Genomic DNA, 26,256 nt, shown 5'->3' on the forward strand with positions numbered 1-26,256 from the left:
GGCAGCAGATGCATGAGTACACAACTAACTGCAATGTCCCCTCCAAACTAAACACCATCTTCATTTGGTAATATTTCACAATTCCCCTTCGAAGTAAATGGTCATGTCCTGGAACTCTCTTCCTAACAGCACTGTGGCTGTCCCTATACTCCAATGAATGCAGTGATTTAAGAAGGAAGCTTATCCACACCTACTCCAGGGAAATTAAGGATAAATAATAATGCTGGCTTAGTTAGCAACTTCCACACCCCTAAAATTGCTTTTCTTAAAAAAATCTAGGACATAAATAGTTAATTCCATTCAAGATCCAGGGTATAATGGATTAATTCCATTCAAGTATGAGTACACGTCATTATTGTCATTGAAAAATGGCAAAAATGCTTTAGCGGTTTTATAAATAGAAACTTACAAGCTACAAAATGAAGTTAAGATGGCTTATACATAACAGCACTTATGCACCAGTTAGTGTGGCATCACCTTGGAAACTCAAGAGAGATGAAGTAGATAAAACAGTTTCAAAGTTTAAAATTTGGTCATGAAGGTACACAGCTTTTGGTGCTATTTCTCAAAAGCGTAGAAAATCCGATGAGAATCTCTGAAGGATAATTTGTGAATGAATATGAAAATATACACAGTGAAATGGTTTGAAAGGGAGAAATCACAACCATTTTAAAATGATCAAGTAAACAGAAAGTTTGAAGTTTTATTTACATCAACTCTTTTCAAACATTGAAACTTTTGTCAAAGGAAGTATCTGAAACAAAAAACCAAGGTGTATTTTCACATTAAGGTTCACAAAAGTAATGTAGGAATTTTTTTAAGAAATAAAGAAATCCCTCAAATCAGGAATTACCTAAACAGTGTTGTGCAGCGTACAATCAATAATTACAGAAACCTACCTGAACTGCATACAGAAGGTGCATTCTATACACAGACACGACCTCGTGATGTCGTTGATTTGCATCCTGTAATTTTACAAAATAATATCTGACTGATTAGATTAACTGTATTACATATTTGGAAAACAAGAATTGATCTATGTCAAAAAATAACTTCATTTAGGACTTTCACTTAAGATAATTTACCCACTCATTTTGACTATGTTTAAGTTTCTCATTTTAGAAAAATCTAATCCTTTAAACTCCTTCACTACAATCTGATGACATCTCTGCACTTCAATATTACACTCGCATATCACTCAATTGGTGGCTGTGCTTTCCACAACTTGGTCTTTAGGACTGAAATTCCCACCCTAAATCTATCCATCTCACTGCTGCCTCTCCTGTAAGACATTCTTTAAGATCTACCAGTTCAACTATGCACTGGATCATGTATTGTATTATTTTCATCTGGTTTATAGTTATGTCTTGTTCGATGATGGACCATGAGATGCTTTGGTAACATTGTACTCGAGGTACTATATTTTATGCATGCCATTGTTTTCCTGTCTTTGCAAGATAATGGATTAAATTTTGCAGACTGCAGCCAAAGAACTGCATTGCTACTGCATTCAAAGAACTCTACTCCAAAATTGAGCGATTTAACAGCAAAGAATTCCTCTTTCCCAGTGGCAGTTCTAGCATAGAGCCAAGGTAATGGAAACTCCATGCTTCCAGCACTGGGGGTGTCAGCACAAGTATTCTCCCAAAGTGCAAACTGGGAGATTACAAGCATTGAACTCCTTCACTGTCATTACAGATTTCAGGCAATACAACACATTATGAATTGATTAAAGTAGAATCTAAAATAAAGATAAATTTATTCGATAAATGTGCCTTTTTAATTGTATTAGGGAAGTCTCTATTCTTCAAGTATAAAATCAAACTTTCAAGCACAGTAAAGATCTTAACACTAATTATAGAGTTAGTACATTTTTATATATCCTGTTATACTTAATTCAATAAAGTGTGATTGTTTCATGGGTTTTTAAACGACAAGACCAATACCTTAAAAGTAGAAGTTCCTGTGATTTCACTAACTGCTTAATAATTGTAGTCTGGAAATAATAAAGGGGAGCAAGAGAATAGCTAAGGAGTTGCATGAATACTTTTCATCAGTCTTCGTGGTAGAAGACACTGATAAAAATACCAAATAATCAAGGGGCAAAAATGGAGACCGGAAATAAATACAATAATTATCATGATAGAAAAAAGTACTGAGGAAAATAATGGAGCTAAAGGTTACTAAGTCTCCTTATCAAATGGATTGGGTCCTGAAATATTACATTAAGCAGTTACAGAGACAGGAGCTGCATTGGTAATAAGCCTCCAAAATACTTAAACCCTAGAAAAGTTTCACAGGATTGGAAAACTGTCAATGTTACACCTTTAGTTAAAAAGGGAAGAAGGCAAACAGGATGAAAGAAAATCCCAAGGCATTTTATATGTTTAAAAGGAACCACAGGGTAACTAGGAAAAAGGTAGGTCCCACTCAAGGACAAAGGCGGGATTTATGCATTGAGCCGGAGGAAGTGGGCGAGGTCCTTAACAAATCCTTTGCATTATTATTCACAAAGGAGAAGACATAGGAGATGGTGAGTCTCGAGAGGGTTGACATTCCAGGGCATATCATTATAAAAAGGTGGTGGTTTTGGGTATTTTGAAAAAAAATTAAAGTGGACAAGTCCACACGACCTGAGGGGATCTACCCCAGAATGCTGAGGGAGGCAGGTGAGGAAATTGCTGAGGTCATGTATGAAATATCTGTATCCTTTCTCATCACAGGAGAGGAGTGGAGAACATCCAACGTTGTTCCTTTAAGAAATGCGACAGGAATAATCCAGGAAATGACAGGCCGCAGAGCCTTATGTAAGTGTTAGGTAAATTACTGTAGAAGATTCTTAGGGATAGGATCTCCTCACATTTGGTAAAATATGGACTTTTTATTGATAGGCAGCATGCCTTTGTGTGGGGAAGGTATTGTATCACAAACTTGATTGAGTGTTTTCAGGAAGTGACATCGATGATTGACGTGGGCAAGATAATCAATATTGTGTTTGGACTTTAGCAAGGCCTTTGACAAGGTCCCTCGTAGCAGGCTGATACAAGAGGTAAAGTCAAATGGAATTCACAGTGGGTTGGTAAAGAGGGATACAGAACTGGCTTAGTCAGAGCAGATAGGCAGTCACAGGGGAAAGGTGTTTTTCTAATTGGAAATCTGTGACTAGCGGTGTCCTGCAGGAATCAGTGCTGGGGTGCCTGTTGTTGGAGGAGAATATAAGTGGCCTGATTGGAAAATTTGCAGATGACACAAAGACTGGAGGAGCTACAGATAGTGGAGAGCATTGCCAGAGGAGACAGCAGGATATAGATTGGTTGGAGACTTGGACACAGAAATGGCAGATGAGGTTTAATCCAGACAAATGTGATGTTATGCATCTTAGGAGATCTAATGCAAGAGGGAAGTATACAGTGAGGGTTCTTAGTAGCATCAACATAGAGCGATCTACGTGTACTGATCTACAGTTGCCTGGAAGTGGCAGCACAAGTGGATAAGGTGGTGATGAAGGCATGTGGTATACTTGCCTTCATCATTCTGGGACAGAGTATAAAATTTGTAAGTCGTGTTGCAACTGTACAGAGTTTTATTTCGGCCATATTTGGAATGTTATGTACAGTCCTGGTCGCCACACTGCCAGAAGGATCTGGAGGCTTTGGAAAGGGTACAGAAATGTTTTACCAGGATGTTGCCTAGTTTGAAGGGTATTAGCTATAAGGAGAGACTGAACAAAAGGTAAGTTTAAAAGAGAGGTGAGAGGCAAGTTTTTTTTTGACCACGGAGGATGGTAAGTGCCTGGAATGCACTGCCAGAGGTGGTGGTGGAAGCTGATACAGTAGCAATATTTAAGAGGCATCTTGACAAATACATGAGTAGGCAAGGAATAGAGGGATACAGACCACATGCAGGCAAAAGATTTTTTAATCTAGAAAGGCATCATGCCATAGAGTCATACAAAACCAAATTTTCCAAACTAAACTAGTCCTATTTGCCTGCGTTTGTCCCCTATTCTTTCTATTCTTTCCTATTCATGTACCTGTCCAAATATCTTTAAATGTTCTAACTGTAGCTGCATCTGGCACATTCTCTGGCAAACAAATCTTCCAAGTGAAAAGTTGCGCCCAGGTCCTTTTTTATTTCTTTCTCCTCTCACCTTAAAATCATGCTGTCCAGTTTTGAATTTCCCTACCCTAGGGAAAAGACCTTTGCTATTCACCTTATCCATGCCCCTCATTGTTTTATAACCCTCTGTGAAAGTCACCTCTCCTATGCTGCAATTTAAAAAAAAAAGTCCCAGCCTATCCAGTCTCCCCTTTATAACTCCCCTCCAGTCTCAATGACATCCTTGTAAATCTTTTCTGTGCCCTCTCCGATATGGGCCTGTTCCTATGCTGTACTGTTCTTTGTTCTCTTCGTTTTTTGAGATGAAAAGTATTGGTAACTCTAGGCCAGTTAGCTTAGCATCTGTGATTGGAAATATGTTTGAATCTATTATGAATGATGTTACAGCACAAATAATGAAATACATAATATGATCAAGCATAGTCAGCATAGTTTCACAAAGAGATGTCAGTTACTTACGGATAACTGGTGTTGCAAATTCTTCACTTGCTGCTGAAGTGTCTCAAGCTGTTGGTTTTGTCTTTTGACAGTGCTTGCAGTATAAGAAAGTTGAGACAGACTGTTGAGTGCCTCTTTTAGTTTGCTCACTTCCTTGGACAATTCACTGTTCTGTGTAAACACCAAAGTACAATATGTTCAATTGGTGTGAGAGAGAAGATTCATTATGCAAGGGCCAGAAGAAAAAGATGAATTTGGTATGACATTCCCATTAATATCCTGGTACATGGGAAAAGGGACAGTAATGCCACCACTTGAGCTTGTTCCATAATTCAGTTTGAATCCAGAAGGACTGAGAAATGTTTGGTATGTTAATAAAGAAGAAACCTCAAAGGACACACAGGAAATAAAAACAGAATCAGCCTGAAATGCTTAGTAGCTCATTACTCTTTAGATTATTTTTCATTCTCCACAGACTAACTGTGTAGTGTTTCCAAATCAGATTCCTGTAACACAAATAAAAGGATAATTTGGAATGAACTTCTGCTGCATGAGTGTCCCAAGAAGTGGCTGAATTGGTAATTCAGTAGAGGTGGGATTAGATTCCAATATTTTTCCCAAAAGCTCCTTATATTGCTGTTAGGAAGAACAGCCTTGTATAATAAGTGGACTCAATATATTTTGCTGAGAACCGAATTAAAGGAAAATGAAGCCCTCTTACATTTAGAGAAAGGTTTCTAAATTTTCACAATCAAAACATTATATCAGATATATTCCAATTACTGACTTCCTAATTTTGTGTAAAAATAATTTCATTAAAGAGGTCACAATCACCATATTGTTTAATTATTTATCAATAATTTATATAATATTGAGTCTTTATTATGAGGTTTAAGGAATAAGGGAGCACATGGGGGGGAGGGCAGACATTGGACCTGGGGGATGATAGCATATCAAAATTGAGGCTTATCAGAAAATGATTCTTCGTGACAATTATCTATCAAGTATCCCAACTAATAAATCCACAGAGTCCAAAAATAAAATGAACAGCAAAACTGGACGTCAAATCTTGCCTTTTTGTCTTTATCTTCTTCCAGCTTCAAGGACTCTTTAATCTGTTTTTGCAATTCTTCAACAGTTTGCTGCATGTCATGGCTTCTAACACGAAGCCTTTTGATTTCTTGTTCCTTGGCCCCAAGTTGAGCTTGAGCTGTGTCACGCTCACTCTTTGCTAGCAAGTGGTCTTTCCGAGCTTGTGCAACCTCAGCAGATGCCTTTTCTTGTTCTTTCAGTAGATCATTTATTTTAGCAGTTAATCGATTGGACTCAGCCTCTAATGAAACTTTTAACTTCTCATGCTCTGATTTTGGAACCATTGCTTCTTGGACAGCAGCTGTTTTTGTTGCCAAATTTCCTTGCAAGATATTCAGCTCTATTTCTTTCTGCTCAAGCCCTTGCTCCATCTGGCGCACTTTTCCATTAAAAGTTTTTATCGTATTTTCAAGAGTCGTTTTAATTTGGTTATGTTCAGAGAGAGGTACAGAAGCCTGCATTTGAAGCTCAAGTTCTTTCTGCAACATAGTATTGTCCTGCTCAGCTTCCTTAACCTTCACCTCCATCTCTGATAGCTTTTCCTTCAATTCATGTACAGAATCATTCAGAACTTGTACTAGCTGTTCATGCTGTTCTTTGTGGATATAGTTTGAATTAATATGCTCAGATGCCTCTTCAGTCTTTTTATTCTTCAGTTGTTTTAATTCACATTTTGCATCATTGTACTGCTGTGAGATTTCAGTTACTTGTGTATTCAGATCATTGATTGTTCTGTTCAGTGCTGTCACCATCTCTTGCAAGTAGTTGTCCCTTTGAGAAGAGATCTGATGGTTCAGTTTTGCTTGTAGCTTTTTAATTTCTTCTTGTGCTTCCTCATATTTCTCAATTAATAGTGCCTTCTCTTGATTTACATTCTCCAAAAGTAAGCTTTGAGAATTTTTTAATTCCTCACACTCTTCCACAGACATACATTTAGCCAAGATTTTATCTTTTATTTCCAGCAGTTCTTCCATTTCTGTCAGGTTGTTATTGGCCTTCTCTTCATCTTCCAAAGCTCTTTTAAGCCTTTGCTTTAGTTCTTCGATCTCATCCTCGTAAGTCTGAGTCAACTCTTCCAAATTTGGTAAAGGCATATGTTCCTCCTTGCAACACAAATCCTGTTGTACCTGTGCTCGCAGACTGGAAAGTTCTTTCAGTGCCTCATCATATTTGCTCTGTGTTTCTCGGAGTTTCTCTTCAAGACAATAACCATTCTCGTTAATTTCCCCTAATGTCTGACTATTTTCCTCAGCGAGTTCAGTCAACAAACCCATTGCTAATGTATGAGGAGTCTCTTGGTCAGGTATATCCTTTGCCCCTGTATTGCTGTTACTTTGTTCAAAAGTTTCTGTTTGGAGCGAACTATTTGACAGATTTGAAAACATCTCAGCTCTGAGGTTTGTAATTTCTGCTTCTGCATTCTTATACAGTTCCTTTAACTGGATATAATCAGCTTTAAGAGTACTTTGGGAATCTTCTGAATTAAAATTTAAATCAAATGATGTTTCTAGATTTTGGCTTGATTGCTTATCCTGTGGCGATGAGCTCGTTACACTGTCCTGTGAATGCTTGCCCTGTGAATGAAATTAAATTCAGAATTAAACAGTAATATACCAGTTTAAAAGAGTGAACTTTTCATAAAAATATCTTTGACAAATCCTGTTTTGCCAAGGTAGAACGTCAGGTGCAATTTACATATTAAGGACATTGCAATTTGCAGCAACTCTGACCAAAAAGAACACTGTCCACAAATTTCTAAGGATCACTACAGCGGTGTCTTTCATTTCCTGATATCAGTTTAAATTTGGCACCAAGTCCAAGTGGATCAATTGGCAATTACTTTAAGACTGAAATTAGGGATTTTTAACCTCAAAAGGGTCATTACTCTGTGGAATTCTCTTCCCCAGAAAACAGTGGCAGCTGGGTAACAGCTTATTCAAGGCTGAATTGTATAGACCTTCACTAGACAAGGGGAGTCCAGGGTAGTGGAGGTCAGATAAGCAAGTGAAGTTAAGACTACAATCAGATTTATCACAACCTCATTGAAAAATAGAGCAGACACGTATCATAGAATCCCCAAAGGCCATTGAGCTCATCAAGTCCATACCAACCCTTCAAGCAGCATCCCACCCAGACCCCCACTCCTACCCTATCCCTGTGAATCTACATTTCCCATAGCTAACCCACACATCCCTGGATACTGTGGGTAAAGTGTAGTGAATCCACCTAAACTACACTTCTTTGAACTGTGGGAGGAAACTGGAGCACGTGGAAGAAACCCATGCAGACCCAGGAAGATAATGCAAACTCCACACAGACCACGTCTGGAATCGAATCCGGGTCCCTGGTGTTGTGAGACAGCAGTGCTGCCCACTGAGCCACCATGCCGTCCCATTTGCCATGAAATGCAAATTGACTTATTCTGTTCATAAGTTCTATGTTTATATGATGCCAGCAAACTAGTAAGTCACCAAACATTACTATTTAAAATAAAAGTTATTTCCTGAGATGGGGGCATCGCTGGAAAGGCTAGCACTTTAATTGTTCTTGAAGCAATTTGCTTGGGTAGTTAAAAGCCAATCACATTGCTGTGGACGGAGTCATATGCATGGCAGACTAGGTAAGGATTGCAAACTTATTTCACTAAAAGCCATTAGTGACTCAAGTGGGTTTTTTAATGATGATTATGGCTGTCTCATGGCTACCATCACTGACACTGGCTTTCAGTTCCAGATTTCTTCACAAATCACAAATTCACCAGCAGCTATGGTGGAAATTGAATTCAAATCCCAGGGCATTAGCACAATACCCCTGCTCACAAACAACAAACCAAGATGTTAAAAAAACCCATCTTTTTCTTACTTAATATTTTCAGGGAACTAATGATTATGATTATATTAAGATGAAAAACTATAAGAAAATAAACATTTTTAAAAATGATTGGGATATGTTCTTTCTTTAATTCATAGGATGTGAGCAGGGAAGCTTTTGCTGCCGACTGAAAGAAAACAAAGAACTGCAGATGCTGGAAGTTAGAAACAAAATCGGAAATTGCTGGTAAGACCCAGCAAGTCTGCCAGCATCCGTGGAGAGAAAGCAGAGTTAACATTTTGGGCCCATTCTGAAGAAGGAATCACTGGAGTCAAAACATCAGCTCGGCTTTCTCTCTGCAGATGCTGCTAGACCTGCTGTGTTTTTCCAGCAATTTCTGGTTTGGTTATTGCTTATCCCTACATGGCCTGTAGGTGGTGGTAGTGACCCACTTTCTTGAGCTGCTGCAGTACCTGAGGTGGAGGGGCACCCACAGTGTTATTAGGAAGGAAGTTCGAGAATTTTGATCTTGCAACAGTGAAAGAACGGTGGTACTCCCAAGCATCTGCTGGTAAATTTGTGGGTTTGAAAGGTGTTATCAAAGGAGCCCTGGTGAGATACTGCAGCTCGTCTTTCACAGCCACTGTGCTTCGTTCGAAGGGAAGAACGTTTGAAGTTGTACAGCGACTCAGACAATATCTTTCCTGACACAAGCAGAACTGCGCACAGTACTTCATGTGTATTTTAACCAAGCTCCTATATAATTGAAGCAAAACTTCACTAATGACACTCAAGTCCTCTCACAATACAGGCTAGCAAACAGTAGCCTTCCCAACAACTTGCTGCATCTGCATATTGACATTCACTAACAAGATTCTTTCGTACTTTCCAACCTCTTAACATTTAAGAAATAATTGACACAACTGTTTCTTGTCCCAAAGTCAATAACCTCACATTCTTCCACAGTCAATTTGTCCATATTCTTGACCATTCACTAAGCTTGTTCAAATCCTTCTGAACCATTTTACACCTTCATCACAAGACATTCCCACTTACCTTTGTATCATCTGCAAATATGGAAATATTACCACTGACCGCACCTCCAAATCATATATGAAGTGAACAGCCGGGGCTCATGTACCGATCATTGCGGTTTCCCACAAATCACAGCCTGTCAACAGGAGTATCACTCATTGTTTCCCACTCTCTGTTTAGTTTGTGCAGCACAGTACCGCCTACTCAACACGCTTTAGTCTTTCTAACCATCGTCCATTGGGGGACCATATCAAAAACCATCTGAAGTTCTATGAATAATGTGTCCATTAGCTCTCCTTTACCAATCTTGTTTGTAACATCTTTAACCAGTTTGTCAAACACAATCCCATTTACTAACCCATGCTGACTATGCCCAGTTAGATCATTATCAACAAGGTAATTATTTAGCCCACCACTCTCTAGCTGAAGAAATGTCGTCTCATTTCCGTTTTAAATTTACCCCCTCTAATTCTAAGGCTGTGCCCACGGGTCCTTGTCCCCCCGCCTAACGGAAATAACTTCCCAGCGTCCATCCTTTCTAAACCATACATTATCTTGTAAGTTTCTATTAGATCTCCCCTCAACCTTCTAAACCCTAATGAATACAATCCCAGGATCCATAGCCGTTCATCGTATGTTAAACCTACCATTCCAGGGATCATCCGTGTGAATCTCCGCTGGACACGCTCCAGCGCCAGTATGTCCTTCTTGAGGAGTGGAGCCCAAAATTGGACACAGTATTCTAAATGGGGCCTACCTAGAGCTTTATAAAGTCTCAGGAGCACATCACTGCTTTTATATTCCAACCCTCTTGAGATAAACGACAACATTACATTCACTTTCTTATTCATGGACTCTACCTGCAAGTTAACCTTCAGAGAATCCTGGACCAACACTGCCAAATCCCTTTGTACTTATGCTTTACGAATTTTCTCACCGTTTAGAAAATAGTCCATGCCTGTATTCTTTTTTCCAAAGTGCAAAACCTCACATTTGCTCACATTGAATTTCATCAGCCATTTCCTGGACCACTCTCCTAAACTGTCTAAATCTTTCTGCAGCTTCCCCACCTCCTCAGTACTACCTGCCTGACAACCTAACTTTGTATCATCCGCAAACTTCGCTAGAATTCCCCCAGTCCCTTCATCCAAATCATTAATATACAAAGTGAACAGCTGTGGCCCCAACACTGAACCCTGCGGGACACCACTTGTCACCGGTTGCCATTCCAAAGAAGAGCCTTTTATCCCAACTCTCTGCCTTCTGTCAGACAGCCAATCCTCAATTCAAGCCAGTAGCTCATCTCGAACACCATGGGCCTTCACCATACTCAGCAGCCTCCCATGAGGCACCTTATCAAAGGCCTTTTGGAAGTCTAGATAGACAACATCCACTGGGTTTCCCTGGTCTAACCTACTTGTTACCTCTTCAAAGAATTCTAAGAGGTTTGTCAGACACGACCTCCCCTCACTAAATCCATGCTGACTTGTTCTAACTTGACCCTGCACTTCCAGGAATTTAGAAATCTCATCCTTGACAATGGATTCTAGAATTTTACCAACTACTGAGGTTAGGCTAATCGGCCTATAATTTTCTATCTTTTGCCTTGATCCTTTCTTAAACAAGGGTGGGTTACAACAGTAATTTTCCAATCATCTGGGTCTTCCCCAGACTCCAGTGACTTTTGAAAGATCACGACCACTATTTCCTCAGCCACCTCCCACAGAACTCTAGGATGTAGCCCATCGGGGCTGGGAGATTTATCAATTTTTAGACCTTTTAGCTTTTCTAGCACTTTCTTTTGTGTAATGCCTATCGTACTCAACTCTGCCCCCTGACTCTCCTTATTTGTGCTTATATACAATTATTTTTGAACTATTTTGATAAAGCAACTCGGTGAAAGTCTTATTTGTTCCAGATAGCAATAATGAAGACAAACAAATTGATTATTTTGGTGGTAAAGCCAAATATTTTGTCCAAACATGCTTTCTTCTCTGCCTGGATTTCACTGTTGTTTACACTTCATCTCTGGACCAAAAGCAACATTTTATCCAAGGCTTATGTGCAATGTTATGAGAAATGCACTTATAAATATTTCTATGCTGAAGCATTTCTCTTAGCATAAATTTCAATGGCTAAATCAATGGCAATTACTGGTTGAACAGACATGCATTGGATCATAATTTAAAGGTACAGATATCAAGATCAAAACTGTAAAGGGATTCAAATGCTAATAAATAACTAATAAAGAATCATAGATTATCTGAAGTACCTGCAATATACCCCACAACTCTTTATTTTGCACCTCAAGAGACGCAATTTGGGATTGCAATGCCATTATTTGGTCTGGTTCTTCAACAAACGAGGTTTCAGTTTTTTTACTTCCACTACCTAAAAGACAATCAATTATACCTGAGATTATGTCTGAGCATTTAAAAACAGATCTTTAGTACATTTGAAATGCAGAAGGAAGGTCATCTCAATGTTAAACTAAATGGAGGACATACATTGACCAATGTGAAATAGAAATGTAGTGAATAGATATTATGCAAATACACTGAGCATGGTACAATTTAAAGCTATTATTTTTACGTGATTCAAATTTTATGAATAATGCATTGCAACTACGGAAAAGAGAAATTAGTTTAAAAAACAAGGATTGAATGTGAAAAAATCAATTTAAACTGATCAAATTTACATTAAAAAATCAGACAAAAGCCCCGTGTTTCACAGTTACATGGTTTTCAAATTTTTATATGATTACAAACCATTGAGAAATAAAATTAAATGAATATTATAGTGATTGTGCTACTATACTTGATCAGCTCTTTTTTGTTAAATACTCTTGTGGGATTTGGGCATCCCAGGCCGGCCAGCATTTATTGCCTGTCCCTACTTGCCCTTGAGAAGGTGGTGAGCTGCCTTCTTGAACTACTACAGTCCACATGCTGTAGGTTGACTTTCAACACCATAAGAGAGGGAATTCCAGGATTCTGACCCAGCAACAGTGATTGACCGGTGATATATTGGCCAGTTATGGCTTAGTGGCTTGAATGGGAACTTGCAGATGGCAACATTCCATGTATCTGCTGCTCTTGCCTTTCCAGATGCAAGTGGTCATGAGTTTGGAAGGTGCTATCTATGGATCTTTGGTGAATTTCTGTAACACATCTTGTTGATTGTCGACACTGCTCTTATTGCATGTTGGTGCAGGGAGCGGATGCTTCTGTATGTAGTGCCAGTCAAACAGACTGCTTTGCCCTGAATGGTGTCAAACTTCTTCAATGTTGTTGGAGCTGCACCCAGCCAGGTAAGGGGAGAGTGTTACGTCACACTCCTGATGGGTGCCTTGTAGAAGGTGGACATGTTTTGGGAACTCAGGAGGTGAGTTACTTGCCATGGCATTCCTAGTCTCTGACCTGGTGTTGTAGTTGCTGTGTTTATGTGGCAAATCCCATTGAATATCTGGTCAATGGTAACTCCAAGATGTTGATAGTCAGGGATTCAGTCATGGTTAGATTGCCTCTAATTCATGATGATCATTGCCTGGCCTTTGTCTGGTGCAAATGTTACTTTCCAATTGTCAGCCCAAGCCTACATATTGTCCAGATCTTACTGTATTTGAACATGGACTGCTTCAGTATCTGAGGAGTTGTGAGTGGTGCTGAACTTTGTGTAATCATCAGTGAACATCCCCACTTCTGACCTGATGGAACAAAGGTCATTGATGAAGCAGCTGAAGATGATTCTATCTAGGACACTACTCTGAAGAATTCCTGCAGAGATGCCCTAGTGCTGAGATGACTCACCTCCAACAGCCACAACCATTGTTCTATGTGCCAGGTATGACTCCAACCAGCAGAGAGTTTGTTCCATGATACTCATTGATTCCAGCTTTGCTAGGGCTGCTTGATGCCACACTCAGTTGAATGTAGCCTTGATGTCAAGGGCAGTGAATGTTGTCCAGACAGACTTCAGCAAGGCCTTTGACAGGTCCCTCAGGGCAGGCTGATACAAAGGGTGAAATCACATGGGATCCATAATGATCTGGTATGATGATGGTTAGAGAACTGGCTTAGTCATAAAAGACAGAGTACTGGTGGAAGGGTACTGACAGGATATCTGCGGCCAGTGGTGTTCTGCAGGGATCAGTGCAGAGACTCCTGTTGTTTGTAATGTATTCAGTTATTTGGAGCCATACATAAGTGGCCTAATTAGTAAATTTGCAGATGACACAAAGATTGTAGGAGCTGCGGAGAGGGAGGCAGATTGCCAGAGGATACAGCTAGATATAGATAAATGTGAGACTTAGACAGAGAAATGGTGGATGGAATTTAATCCAGACAAATGTGAGGTGATATATTTTGGGAGATCTAATGCAGGAGGGAAATATACAGTAAACAGCAAAACCCTTCTTAACATCAACATACCGAGGGATCTAAAGTACAGTTCCAGAGTTACCTGAAAGTGGCAACACAAGTGGATAAGGTGGTCAGGATGGCACACAGCATGTTTGCCTTCATCGTTTGGGGCACAGTATATGAATTAGCAAGTCATGTTGCAGCTGCTTAGAACATTAGTTCAGCTATATTTGGAATGTTCCAGCTCCCACACTACTGGAACGAGGTGGAAGCTTGGGGCAGGGTACAGAAACGGTTTACCAAGATGCTGCCTGTTTTGGAGAGTGTTAGTTACACGGATAGATTGGGCAAACTTGGTTGGTTTTCACTTGAATGTTGAAGAATGAGGGGTGGCCTGATAGAAGTTCACAACATTATGAGAGGCATGGATAAAGTGAATAGTCAGACTTTTTCTCCTCCCAGAGTAGAGATGTTAGTTACTAGGTAACATAGGTTTAAAGTAAAAAAGGGATAATTTTGAAGGAGCTTTGAGAGCTAAGCTTTTTTTTGATACAGAAGTTGGTAATTGCTTGTATGTATTGTAGTTTGTATGTTCAAAACAAGAAGTATGGACATTATATTTTTCAGGTGGGTGTCTAATGCCGCTGCAGTTATTTGGATAGGGTGGAGAGCCTTTAGGAAAGGTCCACAAAAATCTTTGGGAGACGTCAGGTGCCTTTTGGGATTGTTAAAAGTATACATGTCCATCTGTAAAAAGTGGATTAATGCATTGGAACTGATCTCGTAAGCTATCATAATATAGTGCCTGTCAGTTCATAGTTTGATTGACAGCACCATTTCTTATCAAATATTTTGAAGTGGGCTATGAATAAGTGCTTGCATTTATAAGGGATTAATTAAATGAAATAACCTAAAGGTAGTGAACATAGTGGTTGAAGAGGTGCAAAATGTTGAAGGTTGGAGGTCTGTTGTTTTTCTTGTTTCATTCTTTTCTCAAACAGCAATGAAAATGTCCAAAGCCATCAAAAGAGACCCTTCCCCACTGCTCACCTCCAAACCAGCAGTCCATGGGCTGCCTCCAAACTCTTGGGATAAAAGGTCTGAATCCTGCTAACACTTACACTGCAATAACAAAAATCCAACTGCCCAGGACACTTACCCCTGGTTCTTTCAGTTTCCTGTTTGTACACTTTCCCCTGGATTAGGCTTGTAGAACTGGGAATTTTCCCAACTCTGAACTCCTTGCTCAAGTGTGAAAACTCAGGCCTAAGTAATGTGCTGCTCAACATATCTTGCATGTGATTCCCTACTTTGTCTTATTTGTTCCGCCAATTGGATAAAGAATCAAATTAAGCTAAGTACTTTAAAGGAAGGGAAGCAAACTCACAGCTAAGGTTTGAAATTTGAGACAGCAGTCCCCTTTAAAAAGGAACCAGGCTGCTGCTTGACAGGTTTACGGTAATGTATATTCAACATTTGAAGAAGCATTTATCTCATTATTCTTGATGGTACTTACACACGTGATCACAATACATTTAATAAAACTGGTTTAAATATTCCATAAAACTATCCAACTTACTATGTCCTGTAGCATGTTGCATTTCAGCAGAAAGTTCAACCCAGCTTCTTAAAGCAACAATGGACCCCATGACCGACTTATAATACAGTACTGTTTCACTGGTAGCAATTACAAGCTTACACTGCATTTATGCTGCAGTACATATCTGACAATCACAAAAACAGTTACAAATACATATCAGCATTAGCCGCACAATGTACAGGCCAGCAACCTCATACAATACCTATTGTATCAAATGTCACTTCTTCACTATTTCTACAGTCATGCTTTTTGAGGACATTTTGTTGCGCCTAAAAAAAAATTAAGAAAGAAGAGAATGAGTTTTGATTTTCAACATCTGCCCAGAAGATTTATTTTGGATTGTTAAGACCACAACTCAAATGATTGAAATCCATCTGAAATGGAATTTTCTGCACAGCATATGCAGATGGTGGTTAAACATATGGTTACCAGTTTCTTTCTATAATTGTCCTATATTATACAATTGAGTAGACTGTAATCTAACACATTACCACAGGAACAGGAAATAGACATAAAGCTTATTTTCATAACCTTTGAAAAGCACTTGAAGTGTCATAAAATTCTAAACCATAGGCCTGGAGAGTGGGAAAATGGGATTAGTTTAAGTAGTTTTTTTGCCGATTCAGACTGAAAGATCCTCTTCTGTACAATATGATCCTATGAATTGATTAGATTATGGGCGACTGCAACTGCAATAACTCAAGTCAGTTCCCACTCCCTGGATATCCTTATCCAACAAAGGTCTCTTTGTTAGTCTTAAAAATTGCAATTAGTCCAGCATCCACTGACACAGCAGGTACCCTCAATTTGAAAAGAAAAATACCTCCTGGAGGTTTTTGTCTCGCAGTTGCTGATTTAGGTTTTGTATCACCTCCAGCAAATTTGCCTTCTCTGCTTGAAGTTTTCTCACTTCTTCATTGTTCTCTCTTTCCTGTAACACAGATATATCAAAATGAACAAGGCTATCTCCTCCAAACAGAAGTGAAAATGGTTGGTGATGAGATTAATTAAATTTTCGTCTTTGCAGTCAGCTAAGTGAAATTTGGACACTTGGAAACTTGGAAAGAAAACAACTGTCCACTAAGAATGACAAAATAATTTTGTTTCATCTGTTAACTTCTTTCAAGGTTGAGGTACGAGGGAGGTTTAAAATGTTTCTTTTCAAATTGCACAGTCCAATAAATTGTTAATTTGTTAAAATGCTTATCACTTACATATGACACATCACTTGCAAGAACAAGTACTGCAAGAACTGCACCAAGTAAATTAGTGGGTACTTTGCTGACTGAAGGTGATGGCGTTGGTCAGAATGTTATGGGGAATCCAAATTTGGGACAACCCTATACACGCAGGGGGTTAAATTCTAGTGTCTGACTGACAGCTTGGGCCTCCAGATGATTAGAATGCAGTGGTGACAGCAGCAGTTCAGACGAGCGGGGGTGTGGGCATGGAGCCACAATTTGGCAAGGAACAGTTGAATGGAGCTGCAAAAGGATGGGGAGCAGGGTGCATACTGTGGGGGTGGGAGATCAATTGGTGGTGAGTGAGTGAGTGCATGACAGTGCGTGTTTTGGGGGGTTGTGGGTAGGAGAGGGGCGAAAGGACCATTAGCAGTGATGTCTGGTTGTAGCAGCTTAAGCATTTGGATCAGAAGGTGGTTGCAAAGACATGTATTGCCTGAATCCATCATGTTCACACGTTGACAAAGCTGCAAGGTTGCCCAAGACCCAGGAAACATTGTCAACAACAATTAAAGTCATTGAGGCTCACTGCCTAGTTATCGTATATAAAGTTTTAACCTGCTGATTGCTTCTTCAGTTAAAATTAGACTTGGGCAGATTAGAGGTTGATTTGGCAAAGAACACCCTTCTTTTAATATTAAAACTCAGCCCATTTTTTCAAACCTCTAGGCAAAAGGAGGGAAACTCCTTTCTCGCAATGATTTACCTATCAGCAAAGCCGCTCCTCCTTCTTCTTCAAATTATAAGTGCATAATAAAAGCTTACAATTGAATATCTGCACCTTCTCCCTCAGATACAACAAATACTGCAAGCAGTATTAGGTGTCCTTTAAACATGGCCATTTAATGTTTCTAATTGCTCCAATACAACTTTTCCACAATACATTAAATACACAAAGTAAACCAAATGAGAATCTGCATTTTTTTCTGTGACCAAGGTCTCTTCAGAAAAATAAATATTTAACATTTGAAATAATGGGAACTGCAGATGCTGGAGATTCCAAGATAATAAAATGTGAGGCTGGATGAACACAGCAGGCCAAGCAGCATCTCAGGAGCACAAAAGCTGACGTTTCGGGCCTAGACCCGTCAGCTTTTGTGCTCCTGAGATGCTGCTTGGCCTGCTGTGTTCATCCAGCCTCACATTTTATTATCTATTTAACATTTGAAGTTGTGATGTCAGCTGCCCCAGACAGTCATCATTCCACTGTAGATTGGAATTGCATATCAGAAACTACAGAATCCCCACTGTAGCAGATTCCAAAGGAACTTCCTGGGAAATTTAATTTCTCTGAAAGTCTCTATTAAATTGAAGACTTCAGATGGTTCCATTTAAATTCATTAAAATAATTATTTCGGAGAAGTTGAATGCTCAAATACTTAGTCTGACTCCTGAATAGCTATTCAACAGACCCCATACTTTACTCACACATACCGAGCTATACCCAGAACCTGACGCAACACCCTCCTGGGACCCGACATATATCTGGCAACTCACCTCTGGCAGCCGACTTACCGAGTACCCTTCCCCTATTCATCTGGTATCCTGTCCCCAAGACTCTACCCTTCCCCAACTCATATCCTACTTACCTGCTACTTTGGTACCATGCCATCTCAGTAGCCTATTACACATAATTTATATATTTAAAGTTTGTTATAAGCTGTCAAAGGGGCTATCAGGACCTTGATACTGTAAATACTGCAGCTGACTAGTGTGAACAGGGGACACAGGTCACCTTAGAGCTCGGTACTATGAAAGATCTGTCAGAATGGAATATGGCTTTGCAGTTCTTAGGAAGAGTTATAGGAATCTTCCAGAAATGCAGAGCTCCTTTCTTCCATAAAAGAAATAGGAGGTCAAAGTAACATTATTTCTCAATTGCTAAGGCTATGGAAGTATCTTATGAACACTAGACATTAGATTAAAAACTACCTTAACTGATGTTACTTCTGCTTTTGATGACTCACATCCTGATAAACGAGGGCTACGTGACTCTGGAAATGGCAATTCACTGGATTGGGGACCCTAGACAAAACACCACAAATTATCAATAATTAAATCGCTGGCTGCAGTCATGAATCCGCATTGAGAAATAAAACAACTAAACATTGTTTAAATCAGAGTAAATCAATATGAACCTGTATTAGGTGTGACCAAATTTTCTATATATACATATTAATCTGGCTAATCAGATGGCCATCAATTAGCCCTTTTATCCTTTACCTGCATAGTACTGCTTAGTGGAGGTGGAGGTGGTGCTTTTCGCTTTTTGGGAGTTCCACTTCTATCTGCAAAGATTTTAATGGCAGGATCCAGCTGAAAATTTTACAGATCAGAATTGTAGAGGAGTTAATTTGGTTAGTAAAAGTTGTGAAATGTTAAATTCATACAATTAGTTAATGCATGCCCTTTTTTGCTATGTTCCAAATATATACGTGCTCATTTAGTTGTGAGTTTAATGTGCATAAAGCAAAACTCAAATATAAAATAGATAGTATTGATGTATACATATAATTAAATGCTTTCCATCTAAAATGTGAATGAAACAATCACCTCTTTTAGACATTAATATTTGAAGTGAAGTGACTGCAATATGTAGAAATCATTACACAGATTCTAAGAAGGTTTTGATATCAGCAAGTCAAGAATTAGCCACAGTCCACAAGGGACCATCGATATTTCTGTCCATTCGAAAGCTGATTGCATTTTGCTTGAGACACACCACTCTGCAACTGTGGGGTTAGGCAGGGAAGCAGATCTCCATGAAAGATCTCAGGTGGCACAGGGTTGAACTGATGCACTGGTGTCATTATGCATCATACTCTAGCCAAGTGAGGTAACTAATCCCTAACAGCAGGTCCCTGGATTACTGGATCCAAAACACTAACTCTGCTTTCTCCCCACAGATGCTGCATACCTGCTGAGTTTTTCTTGCAACTGCTGTTTCAGTTTCTGATTTCAAGCATCTGCATTGATTTGACTTTGTTTTCCAAAATTTTCAGTTTTGATTTCAGATTCCCAGCATCTGGAGTATTTTTGCTCAAGGCAACTGCATCCTGCTTGAGCGTGAGACATGGGACAGCAGTGTACCTTTCAGCACATCAAACCTACTCCATCATTCAGTCATGGCTACTGTAATAATCCTCAATGCCACTTTCCCAGCTATTCCTTATAACCATCCCTTTATGTCCTTTTATTGATGAAAACTGTATCTATTTTAGCCTTGAATATACTGAATGACTGAGCCTTGAATCTGTCTGCAGTAAAGAATTCCACTGATTCACTTCTCTGGGAGATCAGAAATTCCTCTGTGTTCTGTTTTAAATGGATGACTCTTTGCTCTGAGATTACATCTTCTGGTCCTGGACTTACCCACCAGGGGAAACAACTTTTCTGCATTCTTCCTGTCAAGTCTACTAAGAGTCGTGTATGTTTCAAAAAGGTTGCCTCTCATTCTTCTAAATTCCAATGAGTACAGACCCATCACTGAGAAGCTGAAAACAAATGAATCATGTCCTCCGTTAACCATTACCATAAGGACCATGTATAATTGCGACTTTATGGTGGTGAATCTGGCACCATCAAAAAGAAAATATTGCTGTGCCTGGAGGATGTTCCTTGGGAGTTGTCAGTAATGCCTTGATACTGATTCTTTGGCTTATTTGTATTGTTTGTTGCTATCATTATGTTTGTGTAAATTATTTTAATGTTGAGTTGTAATGTTAAACTGAAGCTAACTGATTAGCAAAGCAATATAAATTTGACTTTCTACTGTACCAGGTCTATTGATCACAGGATCAACTCGATCCAGACACCTCCAACATCATTACTCACAGGGCATCCAGAGTACTTGGTGCTTATGTTGAGCTGTATTTATAATAGAACATAGGACATAGAACGGTATAGCACAGTACAGGCCCTTCGGCCCACAATGTTGCGCTGAACTTTTACCCTAAACCTAAGGAGACTCTAACCTCCACCCCTACCTTATACTATCATCCTTATGCCTATCTAATAGCCGCTTAAATGCCCCTCCTGAGGCCGACTTCACTACACCCTCCAGCAATGCATTCCATGCTCCGAGTAAAGAACCTACCTCTGACATCTCTCCTATATCTATCTCCACTCACTTTAAAACTATGCCCCCTCATAATAGCTACCTCCACCCGAGGAAAAAGTCTCTGCCTGTTTGCTTTATCTATACCTCTGATCATTTTGTACACCTCTATCAAGTCACCTCTCGTCCTTTGTCGTTCTAAAGAGAAAAGCCCTAGCTCTCTCAAGCTTTCCTCCGAAGACCTTCCCTCCATTCCAGGCAACATCCTGGTAAAATCTCCTCTGCACCTTATCCAACGCTTCCACATCTTTCCTGTAATGAGGCGACCAGAAATGGACATAATACTCTGGATGTGGCCGAACCAGGCTTTTGTACAGCTGGAGCATAACTTCACGGCTCTTGAACTCAATCCCTTTATTAATGAAAGCGAACACACCATACGCTTTCTTAACAACTCTATCACCTGGGTGGCAGCTTTCAGGGAACTGTGGACATGAACTCCAAGGTCCCTCTGCTCTTCCACACTGCCAAAAACCTTTCTGTTAACCCTGTATTGTGCTTTCAATTTTTTCCTTCCAAAATGAATCACCTCACACTTTTTAGGGTTAAACTCCATCTGTCACTATAATAGTTAAGTTTAATCTGCCTTTAACTAAAATAAAGAGAGAAATTTAAGGAAATATGGTTGCAAGAAATTAATTTTAGCACAAAAATTTCTAAGGAAAACAGTTTATTTTTAGAAGTATGGAACTGTTAGATTTAAGTAAATCAAAAACTAAAAGCCATGAAGTCGAGACGTTTGGGAGCTGGCTAAGGCTTTGTTACACATTGGGAACATTTTTCCTTAGAAAATATTTGATGTACAATTTGCATTTAAATAGTGGCACAGTAAAACAAATTGAATAAGTCAATGATTCTTTTCTTAGAGGATGGTTTGATGTGAGATGTGATTAAAATGTTAATGAATTCCATGTTATTATTTCCCTAAGCACTGCATACATTAAAAAAAACCTGTCAGCCAATCTTTGCAACAACTCACCAGTTGCATTGGAGACCATAGATGATCTGCTCAAGAACATATGCTCACAAGTTCATGCTTCAAGTTGTGAACAGAGGGAGAGGGAGAAAAGCTAACACATGCAAAAATTAGGGTTCAAAACACAGGATGCAAGAGGTGGTTAGAAATCACTGGAATACAAATACATTTACATTTCACCTCAATCTCAGGGCTAAGTCGATACGTACCAAAAGGAACTTCTAAACATGCAAAGAGGTTTGTGAAAATATTCTACATGAATAGTTATTGTGCAATACAGGAGCTCATGGTATAGAGGATAACCTATGCTAGCATGGAGTGAAGATTAGCTAGCTGGTAGAAAACAGAGAGCATGGAGAAATATGAGATAACGAAGTGTGGAGCTGGATGAACACAACAGGCCAAGCAGCATCTTAGGAGTAGAAAAGCTGACGTTTCGGGCCTAGACCCTTCATCAGAAAAAGTCTAGGCCCAAAACGTCAGCTTTTGTGCTCCTAAGTTGCTGCTTGGCCTGCTGTGTTCATCCAGCTCCACACTTTGTTATCTCGGATTCTCCAGCATCTGCAGTTCCCATTATCTCTGATATATTTCTCCATGCTGGGGTTAAAATTGTGTCTCTTTCCAGATTGGCAGGATTTGATGAGTTGAGTCCCACAGGTCCCTCATCTTTTTACAATTTATATCAGTAATTCAGATGAGGGGATCAAAGACATGGTAGCTAAATGTCCAGGCGACACAAAGATTGGAAAGAAAGTTATATTGTGAAGATGACGGCAAATATGCAAACAGATATTCTTTTGGGGGAGGGCAAATAGTCAGAGACCGTATTCCATATTGATACTAACAACATAAATTGGAATGGGGCTGTGGCGCTGTAATGAGAATTTGGGAGGAAGCAGAAAATTAGCAAGCAGATCTCTGAAGCAATAACGTCCAGATGTCATGAGCAGTACATATCGAAATAGGAAGGCAGGTGAATATGTAGCTGGAAAGATGGTACAGAAGGGAGTACTTTAGATTCCTGGGATGCTGAGAATGGATGTGGAGAGATGGTAACTGTAATAGCGGGATGGGTGAATCTGAGCCAGTAGAGAATATTAAAGTAATACTAGGGAACACAAAATCCTGGCAGAGGCAGAAAAGTCTAGCAAAGAGAATTGTAAATTAAGGGGTGGAGTCAGATTAAGGAAGAAAGTAATGCAGTCAAAGTGGGGGTTACTCTGCATTGGGAATGTATGTGAATGCACTAAGTATAGCTCATAAGATTGGGGAGTTACCGGCATAATTGCCTTGTGGAATTATGACTTGTCGTAAGGATGGGTAGATCTAGGTGTAACATATTCTTGTTTACAAGGCATTGAGGAAAGATACATAAGGAAATAAAGGAAGAAGGCTGCTGCTTTTGGTTAAGCTGTGTACTGCCATTCTAAAGGAAGAGGATGATTTGGAGGATTCAGGACCAAATTAATTTGGCTAGAATGAAGGAATAAAAAGGGTGCAATTACATTGCTTAGTGTAATATATAGACTATTAACATAAAATTGGTTGAGTGATAGGAAACTGAGTTAATTGGCATTTTTGAGATTGGAGGAAAGTTTGTATTGGAGGTTCCCAGGGGTCTGTATTGGGACCGTTGCTTTTCCTACAAGTATAAATGGGTCAAGGCAAAGATAAATGCATAGTCATCACAGTCTTATCAGATCATAGGGCTGCTCTCTCATTAGGGAGAAAGCAAGAAAGTGAGAAAGGGGTCTAATCTGTATTCCGGAGACAATGTTCTTTAGTTCTAGACTCTTGAAATAGGGAAAACACTCTCCCTGCATCCCATCCCAAGCCCACTTGCATTACTTGACATTTAGTTACATTGGCCTGCATTGTCCATGTTTGCCCGCCTAATCAACTTGTCTAAATCACACTTCATCCTCCTTACAACCTGCACTTCCACCTAGTTTTGCATCGTCAGCAAACTTAGCAATGCAACGTTTGGTACATTCATTTGCATATATAATGTGAACAACTGGGTCCAGGCACTGAAATTTGCAGAACCCAATATGTCATTTCCTGCCACTCAGAAAATGACTTACTTATTTCCTGTCCATCAACTAATTCTTGACCCATGCCAATATATTACCCCCATTAAAATCATGAAATGTTTCAATCAGATCTCTCATCCTTAAGTCCAGTAGGTAAGGGCCCATTTGAACCACTCTGTCATCTCCAAACAGTCTTGCCATCCCCTCTACCAGCCTAGTGAACCTCTGCAGCCTTCCTTCCACATAGCAGGTATATCCTTTATTAGATAGGGAGACAAAAATTGTATGCAATACTCTAGGTGTTGTCTCATCAATGCCTTGTAAAATTGCCGTAATGCATCCCTGCTTCTAAACTCAAATCCTCTTGAAATGAAGCTCAATATAACCTTTGCATTCATAATTGTTGGCAAAGCATCTTTATCTACTTAGGGATAACACAGTGTGGAGCTGGAGGAACACAGCAGGCCAGGCATAGAAGGGTCCAGGCCCGAAACATCAGCCTTCCTGCTCCTCTGATGCTGCTTGGCCTGCTGTGTTCATCCAGCTCTACACCTTGTTATCTCAGATTCTCCAGCATCTGCAGTTCCTACTATCTAGGAAAGTTGATGTGTTGGGTTGGGACCCTTCTTCAGAATGGGGGGTGTGGGAAGAACTCAGAAATAGATAGGGAGAGGAGAGGTGGGATGGTGATTGGTGGGTGCAGGTAGGGAGCGATCGGCATTGGTCAGTGACATGGGAGGAGCGGATAGGTGGGAGACAAGATGGACAGATTTTGTCTGGTCAAGGATGTGGTGATGAGAGAGAGAGTTGGTTATGGGATGAGGTCAGAGTGGGGAGATTTTGAAACTGCTAAAATCTACATTTAGGCTATTGGGCTGTAGGTTCCAGAGGTGGAATAGAAGGTGTTGCTCCTCCAGTTTCCAGGTGGCATCATTGTGATACTGGAGGAGGCCCAGCATGGGCATGTCTCATATCTCTGACCCTAGCATCTGCAGTTTTTACTATCAGAGATCCTGATCGACTTTTTTTGACTACAGTAAAAGAACCACAAAATCCTTTGCACATCTACCCTTCCCATTGTAGCACCATTTAAATAATATTCTTCTTTTCTGTCTTTCACGCCCATTTGCATTACTTGACATTTATTTACGCTGGACTGCATTGCCCATGTTCACCCGCCTGATCAACTTGTCTCAGTCACACTTCATCCTCCTTACAACTTGCACTTCCACCTAGTTTTGCATTGTCAGCAAACTTAGCAATGCAACGTTTGGTACATTCATTTGCATATATATTGTGAACAACGACTCTACTCTCCATCTTAATGAAGAATTTTATCATATTATGATCACTGTTCCTCAACAGACTGAGGATAATAAGATTGTTTCTCATCGTACCAAGACTAGAATAGCCTGCTTTCTGGTTGGTTTCTCAATGTATTGGTATAAAGGTCCATTACGTACACATTCCAGGACTTTGTTCGACAATGCTAATTGAGATTGTCTAATTATATATAAATTAAGTACACCCATGATTATAATTGTACCTTTATTGCCTGCATCTCTGATTTCTTGTTTAGTGCCTTCGCTTACATCTCCACTACTCTTTGGGTGTCAACAAACAACATCAACAACATGACCTGTTCCTTGGTGTTCCTCATCTCTACCCGTAGAGATCGCACATCATTATCAGATATTACCCATAGTTTCCACTAAGAAAAAAAATCACTTTTTTTTAGGTGGGTGACATTTAGATGATTATATAACTGATTCCATCATTAGCGACATCTTGAGAGAAGCCACAACATAATGTGTTAGCATAGTTTTCCACTTTCAAGATACACTTGCACAATATCTTACAATTCAATTAAAAACAGCAAATGCTGAAAGAAATCTACAGACCAAGAAACTTCTTTGTAGAAGGAAACTAAAGCTGATTTTCTGGTCCGTGACCCTTCATTAGAGCTGGCTATTTCTGGTCCAGATTTCCAGCATCTGCTACATTTTTCTTGCACCTTGAAAGTCTAACTTTACGTAAATGTTAATTTATGCAATTTTACATGGTGTCAGAAGTATAAAATGACTTTCTTGGTGTCAGTCTCCTATTACACATGAAATCTCTTGTACATCATAACACACCAGAGTTACTTATTAATGCTGAACTTGACAAATGAGTAACTTCAAAATTTCCAATGGTCCTCCAAGATAATGTCCAATAATAGGTAAATCACTTCACAAAAATATCAGAATTTTTGAATAAACAGAGAGTGTCAACATATCAGGATTTCAACAAACTTTCTCTCCCCACAGATGCTGCCAGATCTGCTGAGTTTCTCTAGTGCTCTCTTGTTTGTTCCAGACTTCCAGTATCTGCAGTATTTGGAATCTTGGTAGGACTGCAGCCAAGTTATTGCAATTCAGCATCAAGAGAAGC

General features: G+C 39.6%; 1 protein-coding gene and 1 long non-coding RNA gene across 11 annotated transcripts in view; one reads left to right on the forward strand and one right to left on the reverse strand.

Annotated features, from left to right (window-relative positions):
* The window catches only part of LOC125451492 (uncharacterized), a 38,542-nt gene extending 16,368 nt beyond the window's left edge, over positions 1-22,174 (forward strand). The window contains exon 4 of one of the 2 annotated variants that reach the window (XR_007247315.2): positions 19,700-22,174. This is a non-coding gene — a long non-coding RNA (uncharacterized LOC125451492). The remainder of the gene's footprint in view (positions 1-19,699) is intronic. The other variant, XR_009446260.1, reaches the window with a different exon arrangement.
* Positions 1-26,256, reverse strand: part of rai14 (retinoic acid induced 14) — a 284,292-nt gene that overhangs the window by 4,117 nt on the left and 253,919 nt on the right. For 8 of the 9 annotated variants that reach the window (XM_048528516.1, XM_048528531.1, XM_048528523.1 and 5 more), the window contains 8 exons: positions 18,921-19,013; positions 18,630-18,722; positions 16,280-16,387; positions 15,659-15,725; positions 11,768-11,886; positions 5,631-7,223; positions 4,579-4,728; positions 900-965 (listed from right to left, as the gene is read on the reverse strand). In XM_048528516.1, the coding sequence (XP_048384473.1) occupies positions 900-965; positions 4,579-4,728; positions 5,631-7,223; positions 11,768-11,886; positions 15,659-15,725; positions 16,280-16,387; positions 18,630-18,722; positions 18,921-19,013 (2,289 nt within the window). The remainder of the gene's footprint in view (positions 1-899; positions 966-4,578; positions 4,729-5,630; positions 7,224-11,767; positions 11,887-15,658; positions 15,726-16,279; positions 16,388-18,629; positions 18,723-18,920; positions 19,014-26,256) is intronic. The other variant, XM_048528565.1, reaches the window with a different exon arrangement.

This window comes from Stegostoma tigrinum, chromosome 1 (assembly GCF_030684315.1).
Source record: "Stegostoma tigrinum isolate sSteTig4 chromosome 1, sSteTig4.hap1, whole genome shotgun sequence".
Lineage (NCBI taxonomy): Eukaryota > Metazoa > Chordata > Chondrichthyes > Orectolobiformes > Stegostomatidae > Stegostoma > Stegostoma tigrinum.